The 25,929-nt window shown below is 43.8% G+C and overlaps 1 protein-coding gene across 7 annotated transcripts in view; it reads left to right on the top strand.

Moving 5' to 3' along the window:
* LOC129866629 (membrane-associated guanylate kinase, WW and PDZ domain-containing protein 2-like) overlaps window positions 1–25,929 on the top strand; it is a 274,270-nt gene that overhangs the window by 228,396 nt on the left and 19,945 nt on the right. For 6 of the 7 annotated variants that reach the window (XM_055939391.1, XM_055939390.1, XM_055939392.1 and 3 more), the window contains 5 exons: window positions 3,927–4,119; window positions 4,839–4,954; window positions 5,688–5,880; window positions 7,361–7,612; window positions 17,344–17,529. In XM_055939391.1, coding sequence (XP_055795366.1) covers window positions 3,927–4,119; window positions 4,839–4,954; window positions 5,688–5,880; window positions 7,361–7,612; window positions 17,344–17,529 — 940 coding nt within the window. The remainder of the gene's footprint in view (window positions 1–3,926; window positions 4,120–4,838; window positions 4,955–5,687; window positions 5,881–7,360; window positions 7,613–17,343; window positions 17,530–25,929) is intronic. The other variant, XM_055939396.1, reaches the window with a different exon arrangement.

The raw sequence follows: 25,929 nt of genomic DNA, 5'->3' as shown, positions 1-25,929 counted from the left end.
TTGGCTCGTGAGCACCACTTTAAGACCTACTGGCTAAAATGTATAGGGTAAATCCATTTGAATTCAATCACTTTTTGGCAGCACCCATTATGATTTGAACGAAACCTCCTATACATATTTGCCCATTGTAGAAGTGCTCAGAAAGTGACTTTTTATGAAACGGAGTGAAACTGAAACATAAAATAATGGAATTGCTGATACAGCTTAAGCCTAATATATAAATACACAATACAATGCTTAGCCAACAACTGCAAAAAAATGTTTATTCTAAACACCAATAGTGCACAAACTTCACCTGAATGAAAGGAACTAGCTGCTACATCAATTAACAGACACTCTAGGCAGGCTAGCAGGGTGGTACACTTGACATAAAACCTGAATTACCAACCATCTAGTACAAATACTCTCTGATACAACAAGATAAACATCTTAGAAAATGATTTGTACTCACAAGCAATGCTTTCGAAGGCTTTAACAACCAGGATGGCAGGAGATAACCAGCAGTGCTGCAACCGTTCTCAACAATGAATCTTATTTAAATTACTGCCTAGTTCCCTTTTCAGCACCAAAGAAAAACACAAGCTAGATGTAGCTAAATTGAATGGCCCCCGGGTGGCGCATATCAAAGTGTATATAAACCCTGAATGACGCAGAACAAACAGGTTTGTCAAACTTAATATAATTGAATATAATTATTATTATTTATTTATTTTTAACCTTTAACGTCAATGATCTAAAAACACGTAAACTCAAATGTTTTTCACATTCTAATTTGTTGTACCATAGACCCTATTTTACATTCTCTAAGGTTTTTGTGTTGTGCCCGCCATCAGTTGAGACAGAGCATACATTAAATAACACATTTGGAATCATGTACGAACCAAAAAAGTGTTAAACAAATCAAAATATATTTGAGATTCTTCAAAGTATCCACCCTATGCCTTGACAGCCTGGTAGACTTTTGCCATTCTCTCAACCAGCTTCATGAGGTCGTCACTTGTAATGCATTTCAATCAACAGGTGCCTTGTTAAAAGTTAATTTGCGGAATTTCTTTCCTTCTTAATGCGTTTCAGCCAATCAGTTGTGTTGTGACAAGGTAGGGGTGGGTATACAGAAGATAGCCGTATTTGGGAAAAGATCAAGTCCATATTATGGCAAGAAGAGCTCAAATAAGCAAAGTGAAAAGACAGTGCATCATTACTTTAAGACATGATGGTCAGTCAATATGGAGGGTGTCAAGAACTGAGAAAGTTTCTCAGTGCAGTCACAAATGCTACCACAGCATTCTGCAACGATACGGCATCCCTTCTGGTTTGCGCTTAGTGGGACTATCATTTGATTTTCAACAGGACAATGACCCAACACACCTCCATGCTGTGTAAGGGCTATTTGACCAAGAAGGAGAGTGATGGAGTGCTGCATCAGATGACCTGGCCTCCAAAGTCACCTGACCTCAACCCAATTGAGATGGTTTGTGATGAGTTGGTGTGCAGAGAGAAGGAAAAGCGGCGAAGAAATGCTCTGCATATGTGGAAATTTCTTCGAGCTTGTTGGAAAAGCATTCTATCAAGGCAAAGGGTGGCTACTTTGAAAAATAAAAAAAATATTTTGATTTGTTTAACACTGACGATTTACACTGATAATGACTTGAGGCCAAAATGTTTGTGTTTTGTCGTCACCTTTAATTTATGCACTTTCTTGCGCTATGATTTTTTGGGAACCATGATGTTTTAATAAATATCTTTATTTTGCATTCAAGCCTCGGTTTTTCATTTATTCATTTATTCGACGGTGCACGGGTCTCTATCTTTTCTGGTAGTAGTAATTACATAAATTGTCAATTCAATTTAAATGTCAATGGTGAACCAGCTAAATTGCCGTGGTTTGAAGCGATAGATCCATTCTATGAATTATATTTCTATGATTGAAATGACACCCACCCTGTATTCAAGAGCAAATTGTGTCTCAACCAATGGCGGGCACAACACAAAATCCTCAGATGTGAAATAGTTCTAAGCTACAACATATCGAATCTGAAGCGTTTTTAGATAATTGATGTTAAAGGTTAAAAAAAAAATAATAATAATAATAAAGAAATAATCAAATAAATTTGTAGGACTTGAAAAACCTATGAATGAAAATCACCTATGAATTGAATGGCCTGTTGATTTGAGTGGTCTGTTATTCAGCTTTGAGTGGTCTGTTATTCAGCTTTAAGGTGCAAATGTGTACGCAGTTATCTACACATGACTGGATTAAATTAAAGTAATTGACATACAGTTGAAGTCAGAAGTTTGCATACACTTAGGTTGGAGTCATTAAAACTCGTTTTTCAACCACTCCACAAATTTCTTGTTAACAAACTATAGTTTTGACAAGTCGGTAACTTTTCCAACAATTGTTTACAGACAGATTATTTCACTTATAATTGACTGTATCACAATTCCAGTGGGTCAGAAGTTTACATACACTAAAATGACTGTGCCTTTAAACAGCTTGGAAAATTCCAGAAAATGATGTCATGGCTTTAGAAGATTCTGATTGACTAAGTGACATAATTTCAGTCAATTGGAGGTGTACTTGTGGATGAATTTCAAGGCCTACCTTCAAACTCAGTGCCTCTTTACTTGACATCATGGGAAAATCACAAGAAATCAGCCAAAACCTCAGGAAAATAAAATGTAGACATCCACAAGTCTGGTTCATCCTTGGGAGCAATTTCCAAACGCCTGAAGGTACCACGTTCATCTGTACAAACAATAGTACGCAAGTATAAACACCATGGGACCACCCAGCCATCATACCGCTCAGGAAGGAGACACGATCGGTCTCCTAGAGATGAACATACTTTGGTGCGAAAAGTGCAAGTCAATCCCAGAACAACAGCAAAGGACATTGTGAAGATGCTGGAGGAAACAGGTACAAAAGTATCTATATCCACAGTAAAACGAGTCCTATATCGACATAACCTGAAAGGCCGCTCAGCAAGGAAACCACTGCTCCAAAACTGCCATAAAAAAGCCAGACTATGGTTTGCACATGGGGACAAAGATTGTACTTTTTGGAGAAATGTCCTCTGGTCTGATGAAACAAAAATAGAACTGTTTGGCCATAATGACCATCGTTATGTTTGGAGGAAAAAGGGTGAGTCTTGCAAGCCGAAGAACAACATCCCAACCGTGAAGCACGGGGGTGGCAGCATCATGTTGTGGGGTTGCTTTGCAGCAGGAGGGACTGGTGAACTTCACAAAATAGATGGCATCATGAGGATGGAAAATTATGTGGATATGTTGAAGCAACATCTCAAGACATCGGTCAGGAAGTTAAAGCTTGGTCGCAAATGTTTCTTCCAAATGGATAATGACCCCAAGTCTACTTCCAAAGTTGTGGCAAAATAGCTTAAGGACAACAAAGTCAAGGTATTGGAGGGCCATCACAAAGCCCTGACCTCAATCCCATAGACATTTGTGGGTAGTACTGAAAAAGCCTGTGCGAGCAAGGAGGCTTACAAACCTGAATCAGTTACACCAGCTCTGTCAGGAGGAATGGGCCAAAATGCACCCAATTTATTGTGGGAAGCTTGTGGAAGGCTACCCTAAACATTTGACCCAAGTTAAACAATCAAGGCAATTCTACCAAATACTAATTGAGTGTATGTAAACTTCTGACCCACTGGAAATGTGATGAAAGAAATAAAAGCTGAAATAAATCATTCTCTCTACTATTATTCTGGCATTTTACATTCTTAAAATAAAGTGGTGATCCTAACTGACCTAAGACGGAATTTTTACTAGGATTAAATGTCAGGAATTGTGAAATACTGAGTTGAAATGTATTTGGCTAAGGTGTATGTAAACTTCCTACTTCAACTGTAAATCTCTCTCCTTTATCCCATCCCTATCTGTCTCTGCTGCTGTGCCTTCAGATACCAGAGCAGTGGGACCCCCATGGAAGTCCCCAGACTTGCTTGTCAGCCCCAGTGCTTCCCCCCGGCACACCCTTCTCTACCCAGTCACAGCATCGCACCTCGGTCCCCGACTCCACAGAGGGCTTCGACCTCAACAAACCCGACCCATATGACCTCTATGAGAAGTCCAGGGCCATCTACGAGAGTAGACGTGAGTATTGTTACATGGTGTAAGATAAAGTTGCCACGAGACAAAGACCTTGGGTAAGTTTAGGATTTTCCCCACTAACGGAGGGAAATTATGATTGGGGGAGGGGAAGCTGATCTTAGACCTGTACCTTGGGGAAACTTCACCCCGGAACGAGTTCCACGCTTCTGCTTCCTGGTTCTGCACTGGTGGCTTATAGGAGGTGGAGTCTTTTCCTTAACTGAGAAGATGTGGCAACGTAATGTCTGTTTTGTCCAGTAGTGGCAGAAGTTAGATCCACAGCAACCAAAACCAACAACTAAATCAACATAGCTTCATAACATTATGGAGTATTATTTAGGTATGGCATATTCAGATAATGCTTAACAACACTAAGTGTGAATAATGAATATGCAATCAGTAGAATTTGTACCGGTCTGTCTTTTTTCTTATTCAGTCTATGAAGGATATTGATCTCTCGATCCTGATAGATTACAAATCAGTGCCGAATTCTCTCCTCTCTTGGCCACCGTAGTCTGTGTTTGTGGGGGAATTCTCTGCATTCAAATTCTTTCTTCCTCACTATCTGCATCCCCTCATCTCTCTCACCTCTTTTTATCCTTGTTTTTTCTAATCCTCTCCCTATCGTTCTCTCCCTCTCCCTCTCCCTTCCCTCTCCTTCCTCATCCCCTCCATTTCTCCCTGTGCCTCCCTCCCACTCTCTCTTTCTCTCCCCCTATCAGGTCCAGAGTACCAGGAGGTGGAAGTTCACCTGTTGAGGGAGAAGACTGGGTTTGGCTTCCGCATCCTGGGGGGAGACGAGGCCGTGCAGGCTGTGAGTCCGGACGCCCGCGACAAGGCTCGTATGGGACGGGCTGGACAACACACACCATTATACACATCTAGCATGTCTAACCTCATTGAACACACCTGCTGCCTGCTGCTGCCTACACACCTAACATACTGAACAACATGTAATACACACCTAACATAATTTATACAACGGGTGGGTCTAATACTGAATGCTGTTTGGTTAAAACCACATTCCTGCCGGTGTCTATCCTCAAGTTACCACCGGTTAAATCTATGACGTTAAAATGCCTTTTTACTTTGTTCTATCTGACTGCGCAATCCACTGTCTCATCAGCCCAGCCATGCAATCTATAAACTTGATCTACACTATAAAAAGCATCTAGACATTATCTCCCATTACTTTTAGACTAACATTTAGTTTTCAACAGCGGAGATTTGTATAAACCTTGCTGTCTGTTTCTCCGACTTTGCAACATTTTTTCAATATTCAAATTTGATCTCCAGCTGTCCCATAGTAATGAACGTGTCGGGGCGAGACAGACAGGCAGGCAGCATTTCTCAACCAGTCGAAATCATGAATCAGATAGCATCATTTTTATGGATATATACTGTACAAAGAATGTCAATTGAAAAAAGGTCAAACGAAACGCAGCTAATTTGCAGTCTTTCCAGCTTCAGTTTGAAGTGATTGTGTTACTGTACCTGTGTGGTTGGCTAGCTCGTCTGAACAACAGTGTCCTGACGAGTGAGAAAATCTAATATCGATTGTCGTTGAACAGATTGTGATTGGGGCGATCATAGAGAACACTCCTGCAGAGCGCGATGGACGTCTTCGACCTGGGGACGAGCTCATCTCCGTGGATAAGATGGTGGTTGCTGGGAAACCACACAGATACGTGATCGACCAGATGCACGCCGCTGCACACAACGGTCAGGTCAGCCTGAAGGTCCGGAGGAGAGTCCACTTCCTCAGTGAGTAGTATTCCCTACAACGTATACACTAATACTCACATTTTCTCCATACCCATTATGATGTTGCTACAACTTAGCCTATGAATAAAAGTTTACAATGTAGGTGCAACACAGGTCAAGAGACAAATTGGAGCTGACAGACAGTGACACATTCAATTCCGCCTTGCACACTCTTGCCTGCATCTGGCTGATATAAGGTGTAATCATTAGTCCAACAGTTTCAAACGAGAGTTCCTATTGCACAAATTCAGGTATGTTCATCTCCGTTTTGTTCCATTTGTTTCCATTTAAGATTTTTTTTCAACAGAATTGGCAGAATTAATACACCCCTGATCACGTGCAAACACAGTTCACTTTCATAGCATCCATGGTTTATTCCTTCTCGTATCTATGTGTGCTCTCCTCCTCTCACCTTGTCCATACACTTGTGGACTTCAATGCACAAACACATCAGCTGTATGTGACAAGGCAAAAAACCTTTCTAAGCCAAACCATATCATAACCATTACACACAGCCTACATCGTTGTCACCATATTAGCTGAAGTAACGTGATAGTCAACATATCTAATATAAGTAACGCCTCATTAAACCTGAAACAATCATGCAGTAACGTTACAGTGTACAGTCAGTAAGCAAGACTCCGATGGCAATAAATTAGTAAAAGCTTAACTTGACTTGGAAGAGTTCCAGTGTTGTGTTGGATAGTGTTTGAGTAGGCTAAACTAGCTAGCTGCATTTGCTAGCTAAGTAAGTGAAACTGAAAGTGAAAAGTGACAATCTCTCTCTCTCTTGCTTCTCCTTCATCTTGGAAGAAATCAATTTGTTCAAAACTTTTCAACTATTGTTTTTCCTTTCACTTTCAGTCAACTACTCACCAAATTTATGCACTGCAGTCCTAGCTTGCTGTAACTTATGCTTTCAGTACTAGATTCATTCTCTGATCCTTTGATTGGGTGGGCAACTTGTCAGTTCATGCTGCAAGAGCTCTGATAGTTTGAAGGACAACTTCCCCTGGAAGTTGTCCTAATGACTGTGTAAGTCTATGGAAGGGGGTGGGAGCCATGAGCCTCCTAGGTTTTATATTGAAGTCAATGTACCCAGATGAGGACGGAAGCTAGCTGTCCTCCAGCTACACCATAGTGCTACCCTCCACAGAGTGCTGTTGAGGCTACTGTAGACCATTGCAAAATAGTGTGTTTTAATAAATACTTTTTTGACGTGATTATATTTAGTATAGTTTTATCTAAAAAGTATAAATGTTTTATGATTTTTATTCTTATGAAATTCACTGAGGAGGATGGTCCTCCCCTTCCTCCTCTGAGGAGCCTCCACTGCACTATATACATTATACAACGGCCAGATCAGGCTGACGGTCAGGAGGAGAGTCCACTTCCCTGGTGAGAAGGGTATGTAGTATAGAGAGGGTAGAAGAAAAGTTAACTTCAACATCTCTCTCTCGATTTCTGCTGCCCTCTGTAGGTGAGGTGTTAGGGGTGAACGGCCGTAGCCCTGGCTCCGTGTCCCCGCAGCACAATTCCCCGCGCAGCGACGCCGCCTCAGCTTCCTGTCCCGTAACCCCCGGCAATGTCCCGCCACCATCCACCGCCTCCCCTCCGGAGGGCGCCGTCCCCCTGCATACCAGTGATGTCATCATCCACCGCAAAGAGAACGAGGGCTTCGGCTTTGTCATCATCAGCTCGCTGAACCGACCGGAGAACACAGCTGTCATCAGTGAGTCACACGATGTCTCTCAAGTGCCGTAGGAATAGAATCACCCGAGCAAAACTACTAAAGTAACTCTATTTCTATGTCTCGCGCTAAGGGTTATTCTGGAATAGAACAGGATGGGTGCTCCAATTCCAAGTATCAGTCCATTATATAGTAGACCTTTTGGAATTTTCTGTTAATTGAAAGTTACACAACACCACTCCATGTGTTTTAAAGTTAGCCAAGAGGGGAGATAAACCTTTTGCCATGATGTTAGAACATTTGTAATAACTTGTAATAAAACATTACACTTCTACAACTACCCGTCCCTCTTGGCCAGTCCTTACCCTTCGATGTTTGCAGATCTGTCAGGTAGAAGCAATATGGTGGAAGCTTTAGCACTACACTGTGGTAAATAAATACAGGACCTATCCAGACCCTTCAGACAAGCTAACATCGAGGGGTTATGGCCAAGGGGTAGGGCAGGGTTGCCCAAACTCGGTCCTGGGGACTACAAGCGGTTCGTCGAGGAGGCATTCTCCTATTTTCATTCCATGTTTCTACTACTTGTGATAAACACGCCCCTCTCAAAAAGTACTGGGTAAGAGGTTGAGACAATCCCTTGTTTACAGTATAATTATCTGATTTGATCCATAATTTGATCCGAAATACACAATGAGCCAAAGCCAGAAAGGGTAACTCCCAGGCTGAATTGGAGCTATTCCGGGCACTGAGAAATAAGTGCACCTTGTTAATATGGAAATGCAAATCTAGCTCCGATTACGAATCCACCAAGGCAAACATCAATAACCCGACCAAATAATCGAAAACCATTAAGTCTATGAATGCAAACACAAACTCTTCTGGTCTTCCGCTTCAATTTACCTCAAATTCAATGGACGTGACTGACAACAATAAACTGCTTGACATGTTTAATGAGCATTTTGCTGAGGCTGGGCAACTATTTGATAATGAACTCAACCCTAACATCTAATTCGATCGAAATTGAGCTTTCAGAAGTTGTAAGGGCACTCAAATCTATTGACATTAAGAAAACGGCTGGCCCGGATAAATTGAACACTTATTTTTTTAAAGTGGTGCAGAGATCATTGCTACCCTCCTTCTCTACCACTCTCACTCATACTGTATTGGCGAGTAATACGATTCCAAATGTCTGGAAAGCAGCCTACACCTTTTTACATAAGGGTGGAGATCGAACCCAGATGGATAACTATCGTCCCATATCTAAACTGTCTGCACTGGCAAAAAAATGGGAAAACCAGGTGAACTCAGTTGAAAGACTTTCTTTATGATAACTCAATTTTATCTAAATTCCAGGCATGTTTGTGGCAAGCATAATACACGATTACTGTGGTAACTAAGGCTGTAGGTGATATTCTAGCTGTTCAGGACAAGAAACATTGTGTTTTGTTGTGGGAATTCTAATCAAGTAAGGGAGAAGAGACTTTCAATTTCTTCAAACAATCAACCTTTAATATTGATTAATTATTGCAATAGTAGAGCTGGTCAAAAACCACCCGTAGGTGATTGTTCTGAGCCCGAATAATACACAAATGCAATGGGGTTATATAGAAACACAAAAACTGCTTAGTCACGGTTGGTTCCACCCCTCCCCAGGGCATCATAAGATACCTTGCTTTCTTCTTGTGGCTTTTTTTTTTCGGGTGTGTGAGGTCATGACGCACAAACAAGTGATAACGGCAGTTCCGTTACTCCTTTCTCTACCAAGTTAGCCTCTGTTCTCTTCATATCTCCACACAGCTGTGCCCTGGAAGATAGTAAAAGAACAGGACGGACTGAGGAACTGTGGTCACTCTCAGAGGCTCTTTGTCTTATGCCGGTGTGACCAAGTTACTCCGAAGCAAAGATGATTGGAAACAAGAACATGTTGTTCTGTCCCTCAAGTTATCTCTACCCCGTAGTCGCCAAGAATATCCTTGACTACACGCCTGGACCAGCTGCGGGGAGTGAACGTGGATTGTTAGAATGCAAATGTCTTACTATTGTTCAGCGTATATTTATTAACTATTAATATTAAACAAATCAGGTGAACACGTAATTTCTCTCACACTTTCACTTTTTATTGACTTATCAATGGCCTTCGACACTGTTGACCATGCCCTGCTGTTGTATGGACAAAATAAATGTTTTTTAAAGTGTTCAAATTAAATTAAATTTGATTTGTCACATACACATGGTTAACAGATGTTAATGCGAGTGTAGCGAAATGCTTGTGCTTCTAGTTCCGACAATGCAGTAATAACCAACACGTAATCTAACCTAACAATTCCACAACTACTACCTTATACACACAAGTGTAAAGGGATACATAATATGTACATAAAGATATATGAATGAGTGATGGTACAGAACGGCATAGGCAAGATGCAGTAGATGGTATAGTGTTCAGTCTATACATATGAGATGAGTAATGTAGGGTATGTAAACATAAAGTGGCATAGTTTAAAGTGGCTAGTGATACATGTATTACATAAAGATGGCAAGATGCAGGAGATGATATAGAGTACAGTATATACATATACATATGAGATGAGTAATGTAGGATATGTAAACATTATATTAAGTGGCATTGTTTAAAGTGGCCAGTGATACATTTTTACATAATTTCCATCAATTCCCATTATTAAATTGGCTGGAGTTGAGTCAGTATGTTGGCAACGGCCACTAAATGTTAGTGGTGGCTGTTTAACAGTCTGATGGACTTGAGATAGAAGCTGTTTTTCAGTCTCTCGGTCCCCGCTTTGATGCACCTGTACTGACCTCGCCTTCTGGATGATAGCGGGGTGAACAGGCAGTGGCTCGGGTGGTTGTTGTCCTTGATGATCTTTATGGCCTTCCTGTGACTTCGGGTGGTGTAGGTGTCCTGGAGGGCAGGTAGTTTGCCCCCGGTGATGCGTTGTGCAGACCTCACTACCCTCTGGAGAGCCTTACGGTTGTGGGCGGAGCATTTGCCGTACCAGGCGGCGATACAGCCCGACAGGATGCTCTCGATTGTGCATCTGTAGAAGTTTGTGGGTGCTTTTGGTGACAAGCCGAATTTCTTCAGCCTCCTGAGGTTGAAGAGGCGCTGCTGCGCCTTCTTCACAACGCTGTCTGTGTGGGTGGACCAATTCAGTTTGTCCGTGATGTGTACACCGAGGAACTTAAAACTTTCCACCTTCTCCACTACTGTCCCGTCGATGTGGATAGGGGGGTGCTCCCTCTCCTGTTTCCTGAAGTCCACAATCATCTCCTTTGTTTTGTTGACGTTGAGTGTGAGGTTATTTTCCTGACACCACACTCCGAGGGCCCTCACCTCCTCCCTGTAGGCCGTCTCGTCGTTGTTGGTAATCAAGCCTACCACTGCAGTGTCCTCCGCAAACTTGATGATTGAGTTGGAGGCGTGCATGGCCACGCAGTCGTGGGTGAACAGGGAGTACAGGAGAGGGCTCAGAACGCACCCTTGTGGGGCCCCAGTGTTGAGGAACAGCGGGGTGGAGATGTTGTTACCTACCCTCACCACCTGGGGGCGGCCCTTCAGGAAGTCCAGTACCCAGTTGCACAGAGCGGGGTTGAGACCCAGGGTCTCGAGCTTGATGACGAGTTTGGAGGTTACTATGGTGTTAAATGCTGAGCTGTAGTCGATGAACAGCATTCTCACATAGGTATTCCTCTTGTCCAGATGAGTTAGGGCAGTGTGCAGTGTGGTTGCGATTGCGTCGTCTGTGGACCGATTGGGGCGGTAAGCTAATTGGAGTGGGTCTAGGGTGTCAGGTAGGGTGGAGGTGATATGGTCCTTGACTAGTCTCTCAAAGCACTTCATGATGACGGAAGTGAGTGCTACGGGGCGGTAGTCGTTTAGCTCAGTTACCTTAGCTTTCTTGGGAACAGGAACAATGGTGACCCTCTTGAAGCATGTGGGAACAGCAGACTGGGATAAGGATTGATTGAATATGTCCTTAAACACACCAGCCAGCCTGTCTGCGCATGCTCTGAGAACGCGGCTGGGAATGCCGTCTGGGCCTGCAGCCTTGCGAGGGTTAACACGTTTAAATGTTTTACTCACCTCGGCTGCAGTGAAGGAGAGCCCGCAGGTTTTGGTAGCGGATCGTGTCAGTGGCACTGTATTGTCCTCAAAGCGAGCAAAAAAGTTATTTAGTCTGTCTGGGAGCAAGACATCCTGGTCCGCGACGGGGTTGGTTTTCTTTTTGTAATCCGTGATTGACTGTAGACCCTGCCACATACCTCTTGTGTCTGAGCTGTTGAATTGCGACTCTACTTTGTCTCTATACTGGGACTTAGCTTGTTTGATTGCCTTGCGGAGGGAATAGCTACACTCTTTGTATTCGGTCATGTTTCCGGTCACCTTGCCCTGGTTAAAAGCAGTGGTTCGCGCTTTCAGTTTCACCCGAATGCTGCCATCAATCCACGGTTTCTGGTTTGGGAATATTTTAATCGTTGCTGTGGGTACGACATTGTCAATGCACTTTCTAATGAACTCGCTCACCGAATCAGCATATTTGTCAATGTTGTTGTTGGATGCAATGCGGAACATATCCCAATCCACATGATCGAAGCAGTCTTGAAGCGTGGAATCAGATTGGTCGGACCAGCGTTGAACAGACCTGAGCGCGGGAGCTTGCTGTTTTAGTTTCTGTTTGTAGGCTGGAAGCAACAAAATGGAGTCGTGGTCAGCTTTTCCGAAAGGAGGGCGGGGGAGGGCCTTATATGCGTCGCGGAAGTTAGTATAACAATGATCCAAGGTTTTACCAGCCCTGGTAGCACAATCGATATGCTGATAGAATTTAGGGAGTTTTGTTTTCAGATTAGCCTTGTTAAAATCCCCAGCTACGATGAATGCAGCCTCAGGGTGTGTGGTTTCCAGTTTACAAAGAGTCAGATAAAGTTCGTTCAGAGCCATCGATGTGTCTGCTTGGGGGGGGGGGGGGGTATATACGGCTGTGATTATAATCGAAGAGAATTCCCTTGGTAGATAATGCGGTCGACATTTGATTGTGAGGAATTCTATATCAGGTGAACAGAATGACTTGAGTTCCTGTATGTTGTTATGATCACACCACGTCTCGTTAATCATAATGCATACATCCCCGCCCCTCTTCTTACCAGAAAGATGTTTGTTTCTGTCGGCGCGATGCGTGAAGAAACCAGCTGGCTGCACCGACTCCGTTAGCGTCTCTCGAGTAAGCCATGTTTCCGTGAAGCAAAGAACGTTACAGTCTCTGATATCTCTCAGGAAAGCTACCCTTGCTCGGATTTTATCAATCTTGTTGTCAAGAGACTGGACATTGGCGAGTAGTATGCTAGGGAGTGGAGCGCGATGTGCCCATCTCCGAAGCCTGACCAGGAGACCGGTTCGTTTGCCCCGTTTACGGCGTCGTTGTTTAGTGTCGCCGGCTGGGATCAGATCCATTGTATTGGGTGGAAGGCAAAACACAGGATCCGCATCGGGAGAGTCATATTCTTGGTTGTAACGATGGTGAGTTGACGTTGCTCTTATATTCAGTAGTTCCTCCCGACTGTATGTAATGAAACCTAAGATTACCTGGGGTACCAATGTAAGGAATAACACATAAAAAAACAAAATACTGCATATTTTCCTAGGAACGCGAAGCGAGGCGGCCATCTCGGTCGGCGCCGGAAGTTGATGCATTGGTTACAAAACTACCTTTCTGACAGAACTCAAGTGTGTGGCACAGGAGGGTATGAAATCTGAGTTTCAAAGGCTTACAAAAGGAGTTCCCCTGGGGTCTATTTTAGGTCTGTATATTAATGATATAGGGGAGACTGTTGACTCTGCAAATCTCCATCTGTATGCTGATGACACAATTATTTCTTCTAGCGCGTCTAATATTGAGAAGGCTTTTCAGGACGCTGTTCAGATTTTCGATTTTAAAGTTGTGCTTAAAACAAGGAAAACAAAATATACGTTTTTCTCTTCTCTGAAAGTAGACAGATGGAGTCACGGGCAGATTTTAACTCTAAAAGGCTAGCAAATTGATTGGGTCATCTCCTAAAAATATCTTGGGATTTGGTTAGAGGAAAATCTGAATTTTAAACCGCACATTGATAACTTGACCAAGAAACTGAAATTGTTTTTTATTTTAGGAACAAAGCACTTTTTATCGGTTCTGGATTATGGTGATGTTAGCAAGTACGTTAAAAACTCTGGACACGGTGTATTACTATCACTCACCAAACACTGATTTTTATGCCATTGTACAATGTACCTCTCTCTCCACCAGGAGGCTAAAGCACTGGTACACTTTGTGTACAAGGCATTGATAAGGCAACTCCCTTTGTGTCTCTGTTCCTTAAAGCGTCAGCATGCATCAGTTCTACTGGCGCCTATCTGAACTAAGCTAGCCCAACCAAACGAGTGTGCTCGCATACTCCCTTAAAAGACCTTCGCTTGAAAAATGAGAAAAAATTGGCAATAGTACTGTTTGTCCTTTTTGAGATGCCGTAGCCAGTATACACTTCCTCAAAATAGTCAAAATGAATCTAAGATCACTCAAGAAATCTGTCATTAAATTTAGTTGCGCAATTTCACATCTAACTAAGATGTTAGGTGCAGTATTTCTCAATGAAAAAATGTGCATGAAAACGGGTCGTCTCTCGTTGAATGACAACAAATACTTTATTGAGGAATCACAGACGAAGAGGCGTAGACATCGGCTCCGAACTTTGGCTTGCCTACAGATTTTTGGGGGGTGTTTTTGAACCCTCGCTGAAGTTGAAAACAAATAAAAATGTCACAAAATGTTATCATAATATATGCACAAACTATACCAAACTATTTTGGCTGGGAACCATGCAGGAGCATCAGTCACTCAATACAGTCTTTGTTCACAGTCACTGCTGTCCTTGTCTGTTCCTAAGGTTAGAACTGAGATGGGAAAACAATATTTTTCCCATCAATAAGTGCATCGCCGATGTTGTCCCCACAGTGACCGTACGTACATTTCCCAACCATAAGCCATGGACTACAGGCAACATCCGCACCAAGCTAAAGGATAGAGCTGCCGATTTCAAGGAGCGGGACACTAATCCAAACGCTTATAAGAAATCCTGCTATGCCCTCAGACGAACCATCAAGCAGGCAAAGCATCAATACAGGACTAAGATTGAATCCTACTACACTGGCTCTGACACTCGTCGGATGTGGCAGGGCTTGAGAAATATTACAGACTACAAAGGGAAACCCAGGCGTGAGCTGCCCAGTGACACGAGCCTACCAGATGAGCTAAATGCCTTTTATGCTCGCTTCGAGGCAAACCCCACTGAAGCATACATGAGAGCACCAGCTTTTGCAGGGGATGTTGTGATGACGCTCTCCATAGTCGATGTGAGCAAGACCTTTAAACAGGTCAACATTCACAAAGCCGCGGGGCCAGACCAATTTACCAGGACGTGTACTCAAAGCAAGTGTTACCACCCTGTACACTTGTGTCGGTAGCCATGAAGTATTTTGAAAGGCTGGTCATGGTTCACATCAACAGCATCATGCCAGAAACCCTAGATCCACTCCTATTTGCATGCCGCCCCGACAGATCCACAGATGACGCAATCACACTCCACACTACCCTTTCCCACCTGGACTTCCTAACGTGTGAGAATGCTGTTCATTGACTACAGCTCAGCTTTCAACACCATTGTGCCCACAAAGCTTATCACTAAGCTAAGGACCCTGGGACTAAACACCTCCCTCTGCAACTGGATCCTGGACTTCCTGACGTGCCGCCCCCAGGTGGTAAGGGTAGGCAACAACACATCTGCCACATTGATCCTCAACACTGGAGCCCCTCAGGGGTGCGTGCTTAGTCCCCTCCTGTTCACCTACGACTGCGTAGCCCGACTCCAACACCATCATTAAGTTTGCTGACAACACAACAGTGGTTGGTCTGATCACCGACAACGATGAGACAGCCTGCAGTGTGGTGCCAGGACAACAACCTCTCCCTTGACGTGAGCAAGACAAAGTAGCTAATCATGGACTATAGAAAAAGGAGGGCCGAAGTGCTCCCCATCACTGTCCCTTTGATCTGGAGGAAAAAGTTTCCTCTGAAGAGAAGGCATTTAAAGACATTATCAGGAAGCACTGGTACATTATTGACACTGACCCACAATTGAAACCCATTTTTAAATATCCCCCACGTATGGTTTTTAAAAGACACCCAAATCTGAGAGATATTGTGGTTAAATCTGATTACCCACCAGAGAAAAGTGTTAGGTTCTAAATTTTCAAAGTAAATAACTCACTAGAGAAGCTTAACCAAGTTTAATTCTTCCCAAAGGGTTGGCACAGCTGTATTCAGACAAAGACATGTTTCCACCACTACAAGTGTATATATATATACTCCTCTTTAGGCACACCTTCCCTCCAATCCTTACATCTTATGGTTTGACAGGAAGAGGGTATTAGGATAGTGAACCATAATTTCTCCCTTCAGGGGATCTGACAACTCATTTACCCACCCCCACACAGGACAAAGATTTAAGATCAAGGGTCTGATTACCTGCATGTCCACCAATGTTATTTACATGTTGAAATGTCCCTGTGGTCTGTCTTACATAGGGAAAATCTGTAGAAGCCTTAAGACACGAATCAATGAGCACCGCAGCAATATACGGACAGGTGAGACAAAAATACGGTTACTGCTCATTTTGTACAAGCTGGACATCCTATTAACTCTCCGAGATACATTGAAATAGAAATGGTCAAGATGTCACGCAGGGGAGGGGACATTGAGAGGAAACTTCTTCAAAGGGAATCTTTTTGGATCCACAGCCTCAACACACTGTCTCCTCTTGGCCTTAACGAGAATGTTGACCTTTTTTTTTATCGTTTAAAAAAAATCCTAATTGAATATTGTATGTGAATTACTGTAAATACTGATTACAATCCCTGTGTATGATCATATATTTTGATACATTGAATGTTAATATTGTGAAACTGTTACACATTTTTTTACCTCCTGTTTCAGGAAGTGATGTCACTGAGTACTGTACCCTTATATATAGGACCTTCCACCTAAGGGTCGAAACGTTGTTGTCTTAATAAATATCACCTGGGAGCATGAGCAGCAGTGTGCTGCATTTTCCTTTCTGTTTTCCATGACTTTCCCTACAACTCCAGCACCTGTGGAAAGTACCTGGATGTGTGTATGTTCTTCAGCTTTTGTCACTTTTTTTTAATCACCTGCCCAATGGGGCAAACTCAGAGCAGGCTCAAGTTGTGTGACTGCTCAGTGCACTTTGTCAACCCTGTGCATATTTCTTTTTTTTGCCCTAGCACGATACAGCGTATTCAAATGATCAACTCATCATCAAGCTTTGATTATTTGAATTAGCTGTGTAGTGCCTAGGGCAACATCCAAAATGTGCACCCCTTGGGATCCACAGGACCGAGTTTGGGAAACTCTGGGGTAGCGATAGGGAGTGATTTGAGAGCAAAAGACGTTAAAATGTTTCTTCTGTAATATGCTCCCACAGTGGGTTGTTGAGAAACACACAAGACAACATTTCAGTCCCACTGGGATGTTCTTCAAATACCAGGTGGGATCAAAACATTCTTGTTTGTGTGTGTGCATCTCAATAAACCACCAGGGGGCAGATTTGCGGAGAATACTTTCATTTACAATTTATTTTCTGTCCAGCACTTGACAAGTTTATGCACATATTTGCCAAAACATTGATTCTACTCCCCCTACTAGCTGTGCCCCACAAGATTGGGCGTATCATCGAGGGCAGCCCAGCGGATCGCTGCGGCCGCCTGAAGGTTGGCGACCGGATCCTGGCCGTCAACGGGCAGTCCATCATCAGCATGCCCCACGCCGACATCGTCAAGCTCATCAAAGACGCCGGACTCATCGTCACCCTGCACATCATACCGGAGGAAGGTGAGTCAGAGAAAATGAGAGAGAGCGGAGGGATGGAGGGAGGGAGAGGAGAGAGGGAGAGAGAGCAGAGAATAGTTATGGAGGGAGTCAGAGGATATGAGAGAGAGAGAGGAGAAGAGGGATGACGTGAGGGAGGGATAGATAGAGAGAGAGAGGGAGAGTAGCAGTGAGTGGAAGAGAGATCTAAAGAAAGAATACTCACATGGAATGACCAGAATGGCTCAGTCTCTAGATGGCACAGACTATTACAGTATATCCTTGGCTTATTATCATTATGCTGACCCCTACTTCTCTTGAGCAGGTTAAGCTGGACTCGCCATTCAAACTATAAATTATTCAACAGACTCGAGCATTTATACATTTTGACAAAATAATTGCATTTTGCTCCTGTACCAACAAAAGAAAGAACCAATTACAGTACGTGTGCAAAGCTGTCATCGAGGCAAAGGGTGGCTATTTGAAGAATCTAATTTTAAATACCTTTTCTCCCCACTGTAGGTGTCCAAACTTTTGACAGGCACTGTATATAATCCTTGAACAGGATTATCTATTTTGGATGCAAATTGAATGGAATTGATGGAGAGACAGAGACTGCGATAGAGTGCTCGTGTATGCACTGATTTAATGCAACGATACCCGAGTTAGTAGCTGTTTTAAATCTCTGCAGCTACAATTAAAGAATCTTCTTTACAATAAAAAAATACAGTGACCCCGAAAGCCAGATGGAGATGTGTAAATTAGACGAGCATTCAGTCCTTATGTTAGGCCACTGTACACTCTTAGAAAAAAGGATTCCAAAAGGGTTCTGCGGCTGTCCTGATTGGGGAACCCTTTTTGGTTCCAGATAGAACTATTTCCTGTTCCATGTAGAACCCTCTGTGGAAAGGGTTCTACCTGGAACCAAAAGGGTTCTACCTGGAAGCAAAAGGGGTTCTTCAAAGGGTTCTTCTATGAGGAAAGCAAAATAACCCTTTTTGGTTGTAGATAGCACCCTTTTTTCTAATAGTGCAGTATAGGCTATACTGCAGCAAATGTAGGCCTACCCGTCACAAGAAAAAGGCGTTACATGGATGAGATGAACTGCGCTCTTACTGAGATGAGATGTCCGTCCCCACCCTGAGCGTTGATGATTGATCATGTAGATAGCAGAGTAGCCAGATTTACACATCACATCACACTGTTCATATACAGTGCATTCGGAAAAGTATTCAGACCCCTTGACATTGTTTACATTGTGTTACGTTACAGCCTTTTTCTAAAATGGATTAAATACTTTTTTACATTTATTTTAAGAAAAGAAACTCAGTCATAAGAATTCAGACCCTTTATTCAGAACTTTGTTGAAGCACCTTTGGCAGCGATTACAGTCAAGTCTTCTTGGGTATGACGCTACAAGCCTGGCACACCTGTATTTGGGGAGTTTCTCCCATTCTTCTCTGAAGTTCCTCTCAAGCTCTGTCAGGTTGGATGGGGAACATCGCTGAACAGCTATTTTAGACGTTCGATCAGGTTCAAGTTCGGGCTCTGGCTGGGCCACTCAAGGACATTCAGAGACTTGTCCCAAAGCCACTTCTGCGTTGCATTGGCTGTATGCTTAGGGTTGTTGTCCTTCTGGAAGGTGAACCTTCGCCCCAGTATGAGGTCCAGAGCGCTCTGGAGCATGTTTTTAGCAAAGATCTCTCTGTACTTTTCTCCGTTCATCTTTCTCTTGATCCTGACTAGTCTCCCAGTCCCTGCCGCTGAAAAACATCCCCAGAGCATGATACTGCCACCTTCACTGTAGGGATGGTGCCAGGTTTCCTACAGACATGATGCTTGACATTCAGGCCAAAGAGCTCAATCTTGGTTTTATCAGACTAGAGAATCTTGTTTCTCATGGTCTGAGAGTCCAAGCGGGCTGTCATCTGCCTTTTACTGAGGAGTGGCTTCCATCTGGCCACTCTACCATAAAGGCCTGATTGGTGGAGTGCTGCAGAGATGGATGTCCTTCTGGAAGGTTTTCCCCATCTCCACAGAAGAACTCTGGAACTATGTCAGAGTCAAATTCCTGACCAAGGCCCTTCTCCCCCTATCGCTCAGCTTGGCCGAGCAGCCAGCTCTAGTAAGAGTCTTTGTGGTTCCAAACTTGTTCCATTTAAGAATGATGGAGGCCACTGTGTTCTTGGGGACCTTCAATGCTGCGTAAATGTTTTGGTATCCTTCCCCAGATCTGTGCCTCGACACAATCCTGTCTCAGACCTCTACACACAATTCCTCCGACCTCATGGCTCAGTTTTTGCACTGTCAACTGTGGGACCTTATACAGACAGGTGTGTGCCTTTCCAAATCATGTCCAATCAGTTGAATTTACCTCAGGTGGACTCCAATCAAGTTGTAGAAACACCTCAAGGATGATCAATGGAAACAGGATGCACCTGAGCTGAATTTCGAGTCTCATAGCAAAGGGTCTGAATACCTATATAAATAATGTACTTCTGTTTTTTTATTCGCACAAACTTGTAAAAACCTGTTTTGTCTTTGTCAGTATGGGCTATTGTGTATAGATTGATGTGGAAAAAATAATAATTTCATCAATTTTATAATAAGGCTATAATAAGTAACAAAATGTGGAAAAAAGTCAATGGGTCTGAATACTTTCCGAATGCACTGTATTTCAATTTATTATAATCCACATAATTCAAACGGAATGAGCTGTAACAAGATGAGAGACTGCGTATACTAAAGAAAATAATAAAGAATGTGTCTTTAACCCTGCATTATTATATAACTTATTTTGAACGAAATCCAGGAATGAGTGAGTCACTCAGCCCTATGCTTCTATTCCTGCTTCTGTTGCCTATTTGAGTGTTGTATTTTATATCCTACTGATTCTGTGATCATCAAGCCTCGTGCATCCACAAAATGTAGGATAATACCGTTTAACAAATCTGTCTGTTTTGGAACTTTGCTGTGCTGTATTATAGGCGTTACAATTTGGTTAATTAAAACAAATTTGCTGGTATTACTTATCATTGATTTAGTGTTTACACTGTTCCAAACAGGCAGAAAAATACTATTGTAATCTTTTTTTCTTTTTTTATTATTTCACCTATATTTAACCAGGTAGGCCAGTTGAGAACGAGTTCTCATTTAGAACTGCGACCTGGCCAAGATAAAGCAAAGCAGTGCTACACAAACAACAACACAGTTTAACATGGAATAAACAAACGTACAGTCAATAACACAATAGAAAAAGTCTATATACAGTGTGTGCACATGGAGTAAGGAGGTAAGGCAATAAATAGGCCATGGTGGCGAAATAATTGCAATTTAGCAGATAAACACTGGAGTGATAGATGTGCAGAAGATGTGTGCGCAAATAGAGATACTGGGTGCAAAGGAGCAAAACAATAAATAACAATATGGGGATGAGGGAGTTGGGTGGGCTATTTACAGATGGGCTGTGTACAGGTGCAATGATTGGTAAGCTGCTTTGACAGCTGATGCTTAAAGTTAGTGAGGGAGATATAAGACTCCAGCTTCAGTTATTTTTGCATTTCATTACAATCATTGGTAGCAGAGAACTGCAAGGAAAGGCGGCCAAAAGGGGAGTTGGCTTTGGGGATGACCAGTGAGAAATACCTGCTGGAGCTCGTACTACGGGTGGGTGCTGCTATGGTGACCAGTGAGCTGAGATGAGGCTGGGCTTTACCTAGCAAAGACTTATACAGGATCTGGAGCCAGTGGGTTTGCTGACGAATATGAAGCGAGGGAACGCATACAGGTCGCAGTGGTGTGTAGTATATGGGGCTTTGGTGACAAAACGGATGGCACTGTGAAATACTACATCCAATTTGCTGAGTAGAGTGTTGGAGAATATTTTGTAAAGGATATCACTGAAGTCAAGGATCGGTAGGATAGTCAGTTTTACGAGGTTATATTTGGGATCATGCTTTGTTGTGAAATAGGAAGCTGATTCTAGATTTAATTTTGGATTGGAGATGCTTAATGTGAGTCTGGAAGGAGAGTTTAGAGTCTAACCAGACACCTACGTATTTGTAGTTGTCCACATATTTTAAGTCAGAATCGTCCAGAGTAGTGATGCTAGACAGGCGGGCGGGCGTGGGCAGCGATCGGTTGAGAGTATGAATTTAGTTTTACTTGCATTTAAGAGCAGTTGGAGGCCCCGGAAGGAGTGTTGTATGGCATTGAAGCTCGTCTTGAGGTTTGTTAACACAGTGTCCAAAGAAGGGCCAGAAGTATACAGAATGGTGTCATTTGCATGAAGGTGGATCAGAGAATCACCAGCAGCAAGAGCGACATCACTGATGTATACAGAGAAAAGAATCGGCCCAAGAATTGAACCTTGTGGCACCCCCATAGAGACTGCCAGAGGTCCGGACAACAGGCCATCTGATTTGACACACTGGACTCTATCTGAGAAGTAGTTGGTGAACCAGGCGAGGCAGTCATTTGAGAAACCAAGGCTGTTGAGTCTGCCGATAAGAATGCGGTGATTGACAGTCGAAAGCCTTGGCCAGGTCGATGAAGATGGCTGCACAGTATTGTCTTTTATCGATGGCGGTTATGATATCGTTTAGGACCTTGAGCCTGGCTGAGGGGTAGGCTTGGGCAAGTTGCTGTGGGGGGCGCAGAGCTGTTGACCGGGGTAGGGTTAGCCAGGTGGAAAGCATGGCCAGTTGTAGAAAAATGCTTATTGAAATTCTTGATTATCGTAGATTTATTGCTGGTGACAGTGTTTCCTAGCCTCAGTGCAGTGTGCAGCTGGGATGAGGTGCTCTTATTATCCATGGACTTTAGTGTCCCAGAACCTTTTGGAGTTTATGCTACAGGATGCAAATTTCTGTTTGAAAAAGCTAGCCTTTGCTTTCCTTACTGCCTGTGTATATTTGATACTAACTTCCCTGAAAACTTGCTTATCGCGGGGGCTATTCGGTGCTAGTGCCATACGCCACAGGATGTTTTTGTGCTGGTCAAGGGCAGTCAAGTCTGGAGTGAACCAAGGGCTATATCTGTTCTTAGTTCTACATTTTTTGAATGGGGCATGCTTATTTAAGATGGTAGGGAAAACACTTTTAAAGAATAACCAGGCATCCTCTACTGATGGAATGAGGTCAATATCCTTCTAGGATACCCGGACCAGGTCGATTAGAAAGGCCTGCTCGCTGAAGTGTTTTAAATCAAATCAAAGTTTATTTGTCACGTTCGCCGAATACAACAGGTGTAGACCTTACGGGTGAAATGCTTACTTACAGGCTCTAACCAACAGTGAAAATATATTAGGTGAACAATGGGTAAGTAAAGAAATAAAAACAACAGTAAAATAGACAGTGAAAAATAACAGTAGGGAGGCTATATACAGGCACCGGTTAGTCGGGCTGATTGAGGTAGTATGTACATGTAGATATGTTTAAAGTGACTATGCATATATGATGAACAGAGAGTAGCAGTAGCGTAAAAGAGGAGTTGGTGGGTGGCGGGGCACAATGCAGATAGCCCGGTTAGCCAATGTCCGGGGGCACTGGTTGGTCGGGCCAATTGAGGTAGTATGTACAGTGGGGAGAACAAGTATTTGATACACTGCCGATTTTGCAGGTTTTCCTACTTACAAAGCATGTAGAGGTCTGTAATTTTGATCATAGGTACACTTCAACTGTGAGAGACGGAATCTAAAACAAAAATCCAGAAAATCACATTGTATGATTTTTAAGTAATTAATTTGCATAAGCTCCAGCCCTGGCCAATCGTGAGCCAGAGCATCCAAGTCCAGAGGCCCTGGTGGCTCCGACATGGAGTACCACAGGGGGCAGTGTTCATTGTCCAAGGAGGCAAACAGGTCCAGCTGCACCCTCCCGAACTTGTCCCCCAGGTGCTGCACCACCTGGGGATGTAGGCTCCAGTCCCAAGGGGGCGGGCCCTCCCTCGAGAGCATATCCACTGCCACATTCAGGATACCAGGTACGTGCACTGCGCGTAGAGACGCTAGACGTCCCTGAGCCCAGAGAAGGAGATCCCGTGCCATAATATGGAGGCGGTGGGACCTCAGTCCACCCTGATTGTTAATGTAAGCCACCACTCTGGTGTTATTTGTTCTCACCAGGTCGTCTTCCCTTCATATGTGGAAGGAAAGACTGCATGGCCAACAGTACAGCTCGGAGCTGTAGTGTAATGATGTGCCTGCCGCTCCAAGTGGGTAGCCAACAGTCGCCCTTGGTCACACCCCCCCCAGACGATCTGGGAGGCATCTGTGCTGACCAGCTCCCGGCAGCACATCCTCAGCATCTCCACCCCATCTGAGAGAAAGGAGTGACAGCGCCACCTCAACAATGCCCTGAGGCACTGTGCGGTTACCCGTGGCTGGGTGCAGCTGGTGGGAGTTGAACCACCATTGAGGAGGTCGGAGATGGAGCAGGCCCAGGGGAATCAACAATGAGGCCGCGTGCAGCAAGCCAAACAGGCGTTGGCAGGTTAGGGCGGATACCACCCGCTACTGCTGAAAGTAGTCGAAGCAAGATAAGATCGCCTGAACCCTTCTGGTGGGCAGGCGTGCTCTCATGAGGACTAAGTCCAGTTCCATGCCAATGAAGGCCACCCTCTGGGTGGGCGTCAGATGACTCTTGTCGTTTACAGTAATGCCCAGCCCACCGATGTGGGTTAAGAGCACGTCTCTGTCTGATAGGACCTGGGTCCTGGTCGGGGCACAATCAGCCAATCATCTAGGTAATTGAGGATCAACAATCCTCGGGACGTGAGGAGTGCCAGGACAGCGTCGATGCACTTTGTGAATGTGCTGGGTGCCAAGGAGAGGCCGAAGGGAAGAACCATGAATTCGTAAGCCCTCCCCTCGTAAGCGAATTGGAGGTACTGCCAATGAGCTGGGTGAACAGGAACATGGATCACACATCTATCAGGGTCAGTTTCATAAACCACTGGTCCCTGGACACGACCAACACCCGGGCTGGGCAACACCCGGGCTGGGGACAGCATGTGGAAACTCAGTACCTTCAAGTACCCATTGAGGTTGCGGAGGTCCAGAATTGGTCGAAACCCTCCGTCTCTTTCTGGGACCACAAAATAAGTGGAGTAGAACCCATCTAGCTGTTCTGATGTCTCAATCCTGCAGACGACACCCTCGTCCAGGAGTGAGGGAATCTCTAGCCGCAGGTTTTTCTACAGGGGGTCAGCCCCCGTGGTGACACGAAATCCCCTGAAGAACGGAGGCCGGCACCGGAATTGGAGTCAGTACCCCTCTCCAGCATTGAGGAACAACAGCCATGGGGACTCCACACACTCCTCCCACTTTGCCCTTTGAGACCGGGTAAGCAGCCGAGGCCGGGGAAGGGTGTGTCTGGGAATCTGCCAGGGCCCGCCTCTCCTCTGGCGCCCTGAGCGCATAGGTCCCCCAGGCACGTCCCTATGGTTGACACCATCACACCTGTCACAAAGGGAAGCCATAAACTCAGCCAAGCCAACAAGGTCATGGATCAGGGGTCCGATGCCCTGGGAGAGCTTATATCGTGACCCATTTGGAGGAATAGGAAACCGGTGAGGGATAAATTACCCAGTACCTCTGAAAACACAGGGGGAGACCTGTGCATAGTCACAAAAACAGCAACCAGGTAATGGATTTGATGTGTTTTTTTCTTTTAGTTTTACGCCAACTACGAAAAGCAAAAAACAGCACCATATGATGGATTAGCTACGTTAACTTCTCTAGGGTATGTGGGACGCTAACGCCCCATTTGGCCAAAAGCCAATAAAAATGCAGAGTGCCAAATTCAAATATATTACTATAAAAATCTAACTTTCATGGAATCACACATGAAAGACACCAAAGTAAAGCTACACTTGTTGTGAATCCAGCCAACATGTCTGATTTCAAAAAGGATTTACGGCGAAAGCACACCAAACGATTATGTTAGGTCAGTACATAGCCACAGAAAAACACAGCCATTTTTCCAGCCAAAGAGAGGAGTAACAAAAAGCAGAAATAGAGAAAATGAATCACTAACCTTTGAGCTTCATCAGATGACACTCATAGGACTTCATGTTACACAATACATGTATGTTTTGTTTGGTAAAGTTCATATTTATATCCAAAAATCTGAGTTTAGGCAGGATGCTACTGTCTCACTTGGCAAAAAGCCAGAGAAAATGCAGTGCCAAATTCAAATTAATTACTATAAAAATTACTATAAAAATCTAACTTTCATTAAATCACACATGAAAGATACCAATGAAACCTCATTGAAAAGAGAGTTACCTCCAAAAAATATATATCTGAATGGTTTGTCCTCGGGGTTTCGCCTACTAAATATTTTCTGTTATACTCACAGACGTGATTCAAACAGTTTTAGAAACTTCAGAGTGTTTTCCATCCAAATATACTAATAATATGCA

The sequence above is a fragment of the Salvelinus fontinalis genome, chromosome 12, assembly GCF_029448725.1.
Source record: "Salvelinus fontinalis isolate EN_2023a chromosome 12, ASM2944872v1, whole genome shotgun sequence".
In the NCBI taxonomy this organism is placed as follows: domain Eukaryota; kingdom Metazoa; phylum Chordata; class Actinopteri; order Salmoniformes; family Salmonidae; genus Salvelinus; species Salvelinus fontinalis.
Note: the sequence above shows the minus strand (reverse complement) of the source record. Positions and strands in the feature narration are given on the sequence as shown.